Source organism: Oxyura jamaicensis, chromosome 17 (assembly GCF_011077185.1).
Source record: "Oxyura jamaicensis isolate SHBP4307 breed ruddy duck chromosome 17, BPBGC_Ojam_1.0, whole genome shotgun sequence".
Taxonomy (NCBI): domain Eukaryota; kingdom Metazoa; phylum Chordata; class Aves; order Anseriformes; family Anatidae; genus Oxyura; species Oxyura jamaicensis.
In genome coordinates, this window is record NC_048909.1 from 1,965,062 (window position 1) to 1,977,669 (window position 12,608).

General features: G+C 42.9%; 1 protein-coding gene across 1 annotated transcript; it reads left to right on the forward strand.

Annotated features, from left to right (window-relative positions):
* The first annotated feature begins 354 nt into the window (after positions 1–354).
* On the forward strand, positions 355–12,376 carry NELFB (negative elongation factor complex member B). The gene is made up of 13 exons (XM_035341660.1): positions 355–549; positions 795–958; positions 1,158–1,257; positions 2,024–2,254; positions 3,756–3,941; positions 5,258–5,370; positions 6,064–6,166; positions 7,001–7,096; positions 7,811–7,953; positions 8,913–9,019; positions 9,958–10,099; positions 10,894–11,002; positions 11,260–12,376. Exons 1-13 carry the CDS (start codon positions 448–450, stop codon positions 11,395–11,397), a joined length of 1,734 nt encoding a protein of 577 aa, XP_035197551.1. The 5' UTR covers positions 355–447; the 3' UTR covers positions 11,398–12,376.
* Positions 12,377–12,608: the final 232 nt, after the last annotated feature.

Sequence of the window (12,608 nt, forward strand, 5' to 3'; positions counted from 1 at the left end):
TTTGCTTGAGGTATGAGCTGTCTGTGTAAAAACTCACACAAACTTTGGATTCCAGCCAGGAAGGGAAGAGCACAGCCCTGGTGCGCGGCTGCAGAGCTCACGGAGGACAAAGTAAGAAAGCAGGCTTGTTTGATTTTTCCCCACTCTGTAGCAATTATCCTGAAATTTCATGCTGGCGGCAGCCAAACGACGGACGGAGAAAGGCCTCTTCCCCGCTTCGTGCCGTTTTTGGTCGCGTTTCCCGATTTCACCGCTTTCTGCCGGGGAAGAAAAGCTTCTTTTGGTCGGGCGGCCGCAGGCAGCCCGGAACCTTTGGTGCGGCGCAGCGGGATCGGCGGGAGGGGAAGGGCGGCGGACCAAGCTGCGCTGGGGGACCCGGCAGCGGGACGGACCGCGGCGGGGCCGTGGCGGGAGCGGGCCGGGGGGGGGGGGGGTGGCGGGGCCGCCATGTACGCGGGGCTGCAGGAGCTGGGGGTGGCCAACGGCGAGGACCTCAAGGAGACGCTGACCAACTGCACGGAGCCGCTCAAGGCCATCGAGCAGTTCCAGGTGAGGCGGGTCGCCATGGAGACGCCCGGCCTGCACCGGGCCTTGGCGGGAGCCCCCCGGGGACCGGGGCTGTGTGTGTGGGGAGGGGGCGACAAGACCGGGGGAGGGTGGTCTGTGCTTTGTTTTGTGTGTTGGTTTCTTTTTTTTTCTTTTTCCCTTTTTTCTTTTCCTTTAAAACCAGCACGGCTTTAGCAGTCCTCGCTGTCGCTCCCTGACCACCCTCTGTCCCGTGTTTGTGTTGGCAGACAGAAAATGGAGTCCTGCTGCCCTCCCTGCAGTCGGCGCTGCCCTTCCTGGACCTGCACGGCACCCCCCGGCTGGAGTTCCACCAGTCAGTGTTCGACGAGCTGAGGGAGAAGCTGCTGGAGCGGGTCTCAGCCATCGCTTTGGAAGGGAAAGTTGAGGAAAGGTTTGTCGGTAGGCTTGTTGGTTATTCGGAGTGAGTCGGGAATTTAACGTGAGAGATACAACAGACAAGAAAAGGAGAAAACTCTCTGCAAAGGAGAGTTGACTTCTCTGGGGGTTCAAGTTCCAGTGTTTGAGATTAGCAGCTTTGGTCCTTTGCTGTTAAATGGTAGCTAGAGCATCTTGCTCTTCTGTGTTTTCAGGTACAAGAAGCTGGAAGATCTCCTGGAGAAAAGCTTTTCCTTGGTCAAGATGCCTTCCATACAGCCCGTGGTAATGTGTGTCATGAAGCACTTGCCCAAGGTAAAACTGCTGCTCCGGTTGGCCTGCACTGTTACATCTCTGTTATACGGCTGGGCTGGGCTGCAAGCTCTGGCTGCAGACCCTCTGCAAGTGTTAGGAACTGACTGGAAAACGTACTTGATTCTCATGGCTTTTAACAGATCAGTACTGAGCTGTTAATTCAAAAAGCATTTTACGTCTTCAAAATTGGGTGGGACAGTTGCCCTATTTTATTTAATACATGCACCTTTCTAAAAGAAGTCAAATTCACTGATATGTCAATTTTTCTATAGTTGACTGAAAATCCATAGCAAGTGGAAAGTGAGACTTGAAGAATGCAATAAGAAGCAGGCAGGATTGAGATTCAGATCTGTGAAACAAAAATCTCTATGAATAGCGTTATTAAAAGTATCATCTTGTAGTTAAGGTAATGGATTCAGAGCTGTTACTTTCAGAGCTTTTATAAAGTATTGAATTTTGAATCATGACTCCAAATCTTACTGTCATACACTTAATTAAAGTCTTTTGTCCTCTTTGAAAGAAATGAAAAACTTGATGTGTAACCTGCTTGTTTAAGAATTTAAGTGTCTTAGGACTAGCTTGCTGCTCCTGGACTAGGGAAGGCAAAAAGATGAGACTGTGATATTTCATTTAATTAAATTGTTGTGTAAGTTACCAGACTGCCTGGGATGGTGATTTAGATGTCTTCTGCAGTCAGTTACTTATTGCTTGGACAGTCAGCCAGGCGAGGTTCTCTACAGTTAGGTAACTGCTCTGTTGATGCTAGGTCCCTGAGAAGAAGCTGAAGCTGGTAATGGCTGATAAGGATTTGTATAAAGCATGTGCAGTGGAGGTGAAGCGCCAGATTTGGCAGGATAACCAGGCTTTGTTTGGTGATGAGGTATCTCCGCTGCTGAAGCAATATATCCTGGAGAAAGAAAACATTCTCTTCAGCAACGAAATTTCTGTCTTGAACAATTTCTTCAGTCCGTCTCCCAAAGCAAGACGTCAGGGAGAGGTAAGGACAAGGAAACCTCTTACAACACGCTTGTGAATGTTGTTTGTCACCTTTCAGTCAACCTCATCAAACAGTGAAGTGTTGGTTTCAACCACCCAACTTTGCTAGTAAATTTGCAAAGTATTTTGCAACAAAATACTTTGGCTGGACAAAGCATTTGCAAGAAATACATTCCATTATGCCTTACACATCTTGATCAAAGCAGCAGGAATTACTTTAATAGTTACTTGAGGCAGTGTAATAATTGATTAAGTTCTGAGCTGTTTATGAACTTTTAAATGTTTTTCTGTATTGCTCAGTCTGGCTTTAATATCCCTCAGCTGTTCTGGAGACAGAGCTTTTCTTATCAAATCAATTTGACTATCTTAAGTTTCTTTTCTTTATTTTTTTTTTAAAGTAGGACAGAGAGAGACCAACTTTTTTTTTTTTCCTTAGTTGGAAAGGAACATTGGAAGTTCCTATCCTAAGCTGGCTTTCAGAAAAGTTGCTCTTTGGATGGAATTACATGAGGGGGCAGAGCTGATCTAACACTGCTGCTGGAAAGGCAGGTGGTGCTCCTCCCCTCCCTCCCTCCAGCTCTGCTGATATCAGACCCTTCCACAAGCTGATTCAGCTCAGTAAGTGCTACAGAATCTTCAGCAAATAAAACCAGTGAGTGGGTTTCCAAGACAGTGAGTTAAATCTGCTCAAAGAAGAGATCATCTGGGACCAAACCCTTTGCAAAGTGCCTGCCTGTGTGAGCCATCCTTGATGTGTCAGGGAACAGTGGCATAGATGCTAGGAGTGGGTCTCTTTGTGGCAACAGCAAGCCATTAGATTGGATCAGCTGCAATGTGTCACTTCGGGGGACTTTTCTCCAAAAGGGAAATACCAGAGTTTCTGTAAGGACCTTGCTATTGAGAATGCTACGGAATACCAGTGGTAAGGAAGTATAAAGCTTTCATTTCAGAGAGGGTACCACATCTGTTATGTGGGGGATGTGGTTTGGATCTGTTTTGCTTTCAGAAGCCCACTTCTAGTCCAGGTACTTGGTGCAATTTGCTTCAGGTTTATACTGCAGACTTCACCACTTCACCTTCATTCTCATGTCCACAGCCTGAAAATAGATAGAAATACAACAAGTCTTTCAAAGAAAACTGAGCTGCTTTCCATGTTACAGTAGTTGTAGATAACATTACTTGATAGCAGGTAGCTGAGCACCTTAACTTTGCAAATGCTGCTGCTTTTTTTTTTTTTTTTTTTTCCCCAAGAGAGCCTGTTTTCAAAATGCCTGGCTTCCTGGCTCTCTGGCTCTGTCTTCTGGCTGTGAAAGATTTGCTGAAGGTCTCTTGAAGAAGCACTCTTGGAAATCCTGGTTTAAAATAATTGCTTTTAAGGAGCTCAGGCCAATGCAGATGTTTCAGATTTGATAGATCACTTAGAAGAAATAACTTACATTTTGTGTGTGTGTGGTCATGGTATTTCTTGGTACTGAGTACACATTTTTCCCCTTTGGGTTTAGGTGGTTCAGAAGCTGACTCAGATGATTGGGAAGAATGTGAAGCTCTACGATATGGTGTTGCAGTTTCTGAGAACCTTATTCCTTCGGACAAGGAATGTTCATTACTGCACGCTACGGGCAGAGCTCCTGATGTCGCTGCATGACCTGGAAATCAGTGAAATCTGCACCGTTGACCCCTGTCATAAGGTATTAATCATGTGGGACAGATGGGAGTGTTACTGGAGAATTTTCTGTTTCGCCCACTCCTGTGCATACCTGCTGCCCTGCAGGACTTCAGACCAGAGAAGATGAGTCCTCTCTGTGAAGGGAGTTCAGACCTTGAATCCAAAAGTCATCTTATAGTCCTTGGAACTTCAGGTGAAAATTTCATCTTGGTTAACCAGCAGCTTGCTTTCATTTCATAACCCATAAATCATTGAAATTTATGGTACTTGTGGAGCGTTAAAAATAGCATCTAATCTGACCTATGTAGATGCTGCAAAAAATAAGCGAAAACATTAGCTAGCCCCAGGTTCTTCAAGCTTGCTTTCCTTCCTGTTGTGCTGGTGTGATACACTCCATCTGTCAGTAAACTGTGTGTGTAACATTAGATGCTTTGGATCTCGAATTATAAAAACTATTAGAATACTGGGGTATGGTGGGCCTGGTGTTAGCATCACATCAGGATTTTGTTACTGGTCCTTTGTCCATGGTCGGCATCATTCTGATCTACAAGAAGACTTCTTTTTCTAAGTAATACTGCCAAGTTTTATGTGTATTATGCTTACAGACAGTATGTCCTAGAGTGATGATCAATATCGCTGCATGCTCTGACATATTCAGATTAAGAGTCTCAAAATCAGTATACAGACAGTGACCGAATAGAAAAGTTCAGTTCTTGTTCAAGTTACGGATTGTTTTCAGGTGACTGCGTTCTGCCACCGTATAATGCAGTGACTGGTGTGAGGAAAGTAAGCCACGATGAAAGCAGCTCAGAAAACTGAGCAAGTTTTTTCTGTCTTGACAGCTGAAATGTTAAGAAAAACGTGTGTTGTTTTCGTAAAGAGGAAAAAAATAAATAAAATTTTAGGCCAGATAAAGTGTCTTACTCAACTGTCTTTTCCATTTGATACGAAAGCAGAGACAGCTCCAGAAGGTAACCCCTGCTTACAGACAAGGTGGGAGTTGTAGTGCCATGGCTAAAGTATCCCACATTAGTGCTGCTAATTGATGTAGCTTCAGCGTGAGCCTCAATTGCCAGGGAATGCCTGTTTTGGGAGGGGAGAAAGTGACAACAGTTTAACTTTGTCGGTTCCTCTGACCTCTTCTTGGGATGTTTGTATGTTTGACCTCCTCTGTATTTGTGATCAGCTTGCTACCATACCCAAGTATATTAACAAAGCTTATTAACTCCAGAGATTTGGAGGTCATTCCAAGTCTGTTTTCTACGATGTTGTGTTTTCTATTGCCAGTTTAATGAGCTCTGTCGTTGTTGTTAAGCTTTCTTCTTTTTTTTTGAACAGTTCACCTGGTGCCTTGATGCCTGCATTCGGGAGAAGTTTGTGGACAACAAGAGAGCTCGGGAATTGCAAGGATTTTTGGATGGAGTGAAGAAGGGACAAGAACAAGTCTTGGGGTAAGCCACTTAGGCTGTTTATTGAGAAACTGAAAATAGGTTTCCAGCAGTCACAACATCTAGCTTGTATTTTAGGTGTTAATTCTTCCCTAAAGCTAGATAGCAGCTAGTAGTTCTGCCTGGTCAAATGCAGTGGGTTCATCAGCATTACTGCAGACACATTCTGGTGAAAAAACTTGTACTGCTTAAGTTACTACCCTTGAGTGGTTATTGCAGTCTCCTTTATGGCCTGGTAATGGGCTGTGTGAGGTCTCCTGTTTGATTTAATCACAAAAGATCTTTAGTAATTATTTTCATTGACTTGAAGGAGTATGTTAGCTGAAGAAACATTCACAGCTTTTTTACAAAGGCAGGAAAAGCTTCATGGAGGGACACCTGTAGGAAACAAGGGACAGAAATTCAGGTTTTCCATTATATATTGTTGCAGTAATTGCCTTGTGTCTCTCCTCTTTAACAGCAGTTTCCATGTGTTTTTTGTGTTTGTTATTTCTTTTTTAAAAAGTGTGCAGAAATGCATGTACTGCTTTGACATTAGGTGTGATAGCTGACAGGATTACAAGAACAGGCTCAAGCATCTTACTCCAGTGAGACACATTTTCTTTAGAAGCTAGTGTCCTATGGTGGGATATGGAACTGGGCTGCAGGGGTGATTGTTATGTGTGACATGTATTTGAATTTTGCTTCTTCTCTCAGGGACTTATCAATGATCTTGTGTGATCCCTTTGCAATTAACACCTTAGCCTTGAGTACCATAAGGCACCTCCAGGACCTGGTTGGGCAGGACACCTTACCCAGGGTGAGTGTTGCAGCTGGTGTGAATCTCTCTTAATTTAATAGCATTCATCAGCAAAAGACTGGCAATACAGAAGAAATAAGATTAAGTTCTCAAATGTGTGTGGATATTGAAATAAGAGATATGTAACACTGTCTTCCCACTTGTAGCACATGCCTTAGAGCTCTGCAGGAGCACTGTTTGGAGACGGGCATTTTGGAGCTCTGAACTGACAAGAAATTCTTTGCGTGGCTCGTTCTGTCCTAACAGCTATGCACATACATACATCCCTGCTTTGTCCTTCCATCAGTTTACCTAACAGCAGCAGCCTTTATTCCCTGTGTGAGGCATTTGTTGTTTTTATCCCTGAGTTGTTAAATTTTGTTGTTGGATGAAAACACTTCTTCATGGCAGTTTAAGACTGAAAATCATTTTGGTTTTAGGGCACAATATAAATGAAAAACTGTTGTTGTTCTTACACTTCCACTTCCCATTTTTTACTTCTGCTGAGATGACTTGATTCATCCTGTCACCTTGTATTTCAGTATCCTAATTTGGCTGGACACATTTAAAAACAGCGTCCTGATCACACTGGCTGCATACTTCTTGGAACGTTATAAAATGTTACAAAAAAAACAGCTCTCAGGTGTGCCTGCTGTTCTTGCAGCTGTTTGATTCCAATTTGAGGAATCAGCTATCGATTAAATTTGAGAACTGAATGCCTCTAGCAACAGTTGAGAAGACTGTTAGTCCAGGAGTGCTTTGACTGTAAACCACTGCTTCCAAAGAAATATCTGAAAGTGCAAATTGTGGAATATCAAACTATCTGCTTTTTTTCCCCGCTCCTTAAAATTCGAGGAAAGTCCAGATCTGCTACTGCTCCTTAGGATGCTGTCTTTGGGACAGGGGGCCTGGGACATGATTGACAGTCAAGTCTTCAAGGAACCAAAAATGGTGAGCTTCTTTAGATTTGATTCTTATTTGGTTTGCATTAAGAGTCCGTGATTTAATCTTCAAGTCAGCTTCCTGCATTCCTCTCATCAGTGATTTAGAAAAAGGCATGCAGGGGGTCACAGAGCAGCAGCTCAAATGGACACGCTGTAAGCTCCATTTACCTGCTTCCTCATGTACATGAATGTCTGGCCCTTACTGTTTTTAAATTGAACTGTTCCACTATTAAATTCTGTAGCCTTCTGTCCTGTGTATCTGATAGAACAGGGGTTGTTCTGCCTTGCGTGGAGAGAAGATGCACATAAATTCTTTTCTAATGCTACTCTACTTACACATTCATCCTTGTCAGTTAAGGCAATGAAGAAAATGATCTGTAATATCTGAAAAAGTGATGGTAGTGTCCTTAACGTGCAGTACTTGCAGATTGGAAAAGGTCTCTTGGAAGAGAAACTACGTAATTGTCCAGAGAAATAGCTGTGCTCGAATTCTTTCCATAGATGAGGTGAAATACAGCTTTCCTCATTACCAGTAGATCATGTGGAAGTGAAATTTTCAAGAAGTTTGAAGGGAACTGGATGTCTAAAAGCTTGCTTTCCTAGGTGTGGGGTGGGGCTATTGATACTGCCTTAATATTTGTTACAGTGCCATGGGACTATTAGGTGGCATGAACTGATTGACGAAAACATTGTTCTTTCCCCTCTCTTCAATCCCTCTAAGGAAGTTGAGCTGATCACTAAGTTCTTGCCTATGCTGATGTCTTTTGTGGTGGATGACCACACGTTCAATGTAGATCAGAAACTGCCCTCGGAGGAGAAGGGGCCAATTCCCTACCCCAGCACCATTCCTGAAGCTTTCACCAAGTACGTAATCTGCCTTTCCAGCCTTTTACATATTAGTCTTGTTGCTAAAGCAAAACGTCAAGGAGCCAGCCAACACTGACAGGAGAAAATACTGCATGTGGTAAACTGAAGTTTTTTTTGGGTAAGATTTAGTCCTGGTTAATCAAGCTTGAACTTTACCTTCTGCAGGACAGGTTTGCACCACAATTCCTCAAATAAAATACATCTACATAAAATACTATTTCTTGCTATGACCATTTTTTCAGCAGGGTGAGTATGAAAGTACTTGATATTACTCCTTTCAAATGCGCTGATTATAACTTCCCAAGCAGTGAATGATGAGTGTTTGAGTGATACAATTTCATCTGGGTGCAGCTGGATAAGTGCCCGTGCTTGCCATCTGGAGAGTGCTATTGTAAATCATAAGTTTTGCATTTTTGTTACATGGACACTCTTTGTAGACAACCTATCACTCCAGGGACTTCAAAGAGATAATTAAAAATCCTCATTGTGCTCTATCATATTCAGATCTTGCACTAATTTCCAGCACAATTCTTGTTTGTATGCTAGAGTATAGAGTACTATATCCCAGTAGTTGTACTTAAAATTGCTCTATGACAGTGCTGACGTTTGACCTGTGGGAAACCTTAAACACTGTTGTGCTTTGTATCATTTTTGAATACTAAGACTTCTTTTAAAACCCATTTTGGATGATCACTTATCATTAATACTACTTAAAATATGCACGATCAGATCCAATTGTTTGATTGTAAGGCAATGCGATGCTGGCTGAACAGTATTTTTTTCTGGACCGTGCCAGTGATGATCATCTATCTGCTCAGTCACTGAGCACCTGCTTTCAGTGGGTTTGAGGTTAGTCATTCCTGTAACTGCTTGATTCCTGTCCATCACCATTCTAAACTCTCTTAAAGAAAAAAAAATGTTTTATTGATTAAGAAACTTTGCTTCTCTTGTTACAGATTCTTGCAGGATAATAGAATAGCTTGTGAGATTGGGCTATACTACATCCTTCACATCACTAAACAGAGGAACAAGAATGCTTTCCTCAGGCTTCTGCCAGCACTAGGTACGTTTTGATCTTGTCTTCTATTCTGTAGCTGTTTGCCTTTCTTGGAGACCCAGGAGGCAAGTAACAATCTGAAATGAAACTGGTTTCAGAGACAAAAGACGTATGTTCAGCTTTTGGCTCTTCTGGTGACTTAATTGTAAAGCCCTGCAGAATGACATGGTTGTTTTTGTCTGCAATTAGGATACTTTTCTCCTGATCCAAGAATGTAGGGGTAGTGGCTGGAAGTAGTTCCTTACATCAAAGGCTGTATTAACAATGGGATTAGCTGAGAGCTATTAGGAATGCAGCTGAAAGATAAAAAGCAGGTGGCTTAATTCTGCTGCTGCTCGCAGTAATTGCCTATGACCAGAAAATCTTGGGACTTGGCTTTATGTGGTGAAAAAACCTGTAACAAAACAGGACTGAACACAGCCCTAAATTCTTCTGACTTACCTGACTTCTCCGGGTTAAGCTGCATGAGAGCTCTGAAGCAATTTTAGGAATCGCTGCTCCCAGTAATGGGGGGCTCACTTCCCACTCTCTCCCTCACCCCCTCACTGGTGTTTTTTGTACTCTTTGCTTAACTGCCAGCTCATTTACATGGGTGACTTTTTCCACTGGTAAGTGATTTGCATCTGTTCACTTCGAGGTCTGAGAAGTGCAACAAGGTGGATGTGGCAGTAAGCAGAGAACTATGAAGTATAGCAGGGAACCCTGTGATTTTTGGCAGCAGCAAGCTGCTCTGTTTGACTTCAGTCTTGATACCACAGGTTTTCTGCATACTTTTCTCAGACCTCTGCTCCTAATGTGGAAGGTCATAGCCATCTGCCTGGGCTACCTCTTGTAAAAGCCAATAAGGAAAGTTTTAGTCAAGTTTTCAACAGGAACATCTGCTATGTAGTCAAGGTTTGGCACATCCTTGTGAGTCTCAGTCTCTCTTTTTTCATGTTGTACAGTTGAGACATTCAGTGACCTGGCCTTCAGTGACATATTTCTGCATCTGCTCACTGGTAACCTCACGCTGCTGGGTGATGAATTTGCACTCGAGGAGTTCTGCAACAGTCTCTTTGATGGCTTCTTTCTCACTGCTTGCTCAAGGTAAATCTGATTTTCCTCGGATGTGTTTATGAGATAGCTGTGAGAGGCTGTACTTTGAAATATTGTTTAAAATTTCAATAAATTATTCATGCATAGTTGAAATCTTATTCTCTTTTAGGAAAGGCTTGTTTTGTTTAAAAAAAATTGAACAGCAAAATTATTAGTTAATTGTAAATCATTGCTTAAACTGTAATTCATTGTTCTCAAGTTGGAGTTGCAAAAGATAATATCCTTCGTGTTTTGTGATAGCTGTGACTATGAAGCACTAACTGCAGCTTTTTGCAGTATCAGCTGCACACAGCAAACCTGTTTGTTAGTTATTTTAAGTCTGTGTGGTTCAGCTGGTGGCCAGATCTGGGAGGCTTCCCCAGATGTGACTATAACTGCTGTTCAGGCATGGCAGTACTCGGTGCTGCTGCTGCCACCGCCATTTCCTCCACATGCACTGAGGGCCAAATATCTTCCTCTGTGTGCACGTGGCCTATTCAGTGCAGCTGAGAGACAAAAATATCTGCCACGTGCTGTAGTCTGTGCTTAAAATCCACCTCTCCTTCCCCATGGTTGCTACAGTTGGTCCACCCTTGTTGAATTAATTACATGATTTGCTTGGAAGTCTAAGGCAGGGTTAGCACTTTGGCATGTGGGCAATTCTCAATTATTTGGGGAGATTACAACAAAGCTGGCAGTCTGTGGCTGTGTTAGGTATTCTGCTGGTAGTGTTGCTATCGGCTTCTCATTCTTCGAGACTGTGATTGTTTATATCAGCTACTCTGCTTTAAAATTGCTTTTTGCAGAAAGGAGAATGTACATAGACATGTGCTGAGACTGCTGCTTCATCTGCATCACAAAGTGGCGCCTGCCAAATTAGAGTCTCTCCAGAAGGCTTTGGAACCCACCAAACAGGTAAGAAGGGAAACATGAGAAAGGGAAAATTAATTGCAAATGAAAGCGGCTGCCTTTCCAGACGTTGCTTAATGGAATGTGTGCTCTGCTCAGATAGCAGCTTTCCAAGTTGTCTTAATTACCTTGTAACTTCCTCTTTCTATGTTGGTTTGTGTTAAAACATTGAGGGTAATAGCATATTTAGTGCTGTAGCTAGTAGTAGCAAGAATGAAGTCTGACTCTCCTGTTTTTCCCCTTCTCTAAATCTCTTTCTGCAGAGTGGGGAAGCTGTGAAGGAGCTTTATAACCAACTCACTGAGAAACTGGAGCTTCGCAAGCCTAGTCCAGCCGAAGTGACTGAGACTCCCTCCATGGAACTGCCCTTGCCCACTGTGCCCACACCAGCCTCACGCTGAGCTATGTCTGTAGTGCAAGAGTGAGACATGAGAAAAACTAAACTAGTGCTCAGCAGCGTGAAGGCACTGTACTGCCTTGTCAAATGTCTCTGCCTACAGGGTGGAAACAAACAAAAAAAGCCACTGAAGCTCTTTCAGGAAACACTGCAGTTTACCCAACTCACTGGCTCTTGCTGGTTAGAAAACTCTGTATGCGGTGCATTGCAGAGGTTTAATTTTCTTAAAGATAGCTGAGTGTCTTCTTGTAGATCACTTAAAACTGACTGTACAATTTTTTTTTCAAAAACAAAAGGCGTATTTTTAAGCTTTGCATCTTGTATTCTTAAACTTTATTTCAAGAACTGATAAATGAGAGTCTAACTTAGGGCTGAGCAGATAGCGTGAACTCCTGAAGGCTAAGCATAACTTTTTTCCTGGCTGTTAGTGTGCTCCTCTGGGTCTTTAGATCAGATGCTCAGCAGATGGAAATGTCAGAGGAAATAAGCTCCACTGATATGATTTCCTGTTTGAGGTTCTAGCTCTTTGCTACGTGGTAAGACATGCTGTGTTTCTCAGGGATGTCTATCACTGTCAGTAGACCAAGAAGCAATGAGCAGCCATCTTATTGAAGAAGGCCAGAAATTGAGTCTGGCTCTTGCTTGCCTTTTCTCCGCACTTTTCTTCAAAGGAGTAGTTTTAAGTGAATCTTGGAGCCAGTGAAGTAAAACCAGAACTACTATGTTCCCAAGTGGCAGTGGGGTTTGAGTGTAGGTTTAAAGTGAAATTCTAACTGAAAAAATAGCCTGTATCCTCATGGCTTATCTGTGTTGCTGTCTGTACTGATACTGTTCTGCTTTTACTGCTGCCTCAGTGTAAATGTCAGGCAGAGTGTGCAGGAAGGTGAGCATGGGAAAAGAATAAGCTGTGTGAGTTTACAAGTGACTTTGCATTGATTTCAGCAGGCACAATATATCTGAAAAGATTCTCACTGTTCCTCTAAGCAGGAAGCTGTCTGCATGAATTGTTCTGAATTGCAGAATAACTCAGGTATTGAAGGCACCTCTGAGGGTCTTTGGTTCACCCTCAGACTAGTGCTTACCTAGATGATGTTGCTCAGGAGCAGGACTTTGTATTTACCTCTTAATTTCTTGAGGTTTCTGTCAGGCCATTTCTCCAACCTGTTGAGTTCCCTCTGAACAGGAGCTCTGCCCAGTGTGTCAGCCATTCTCACA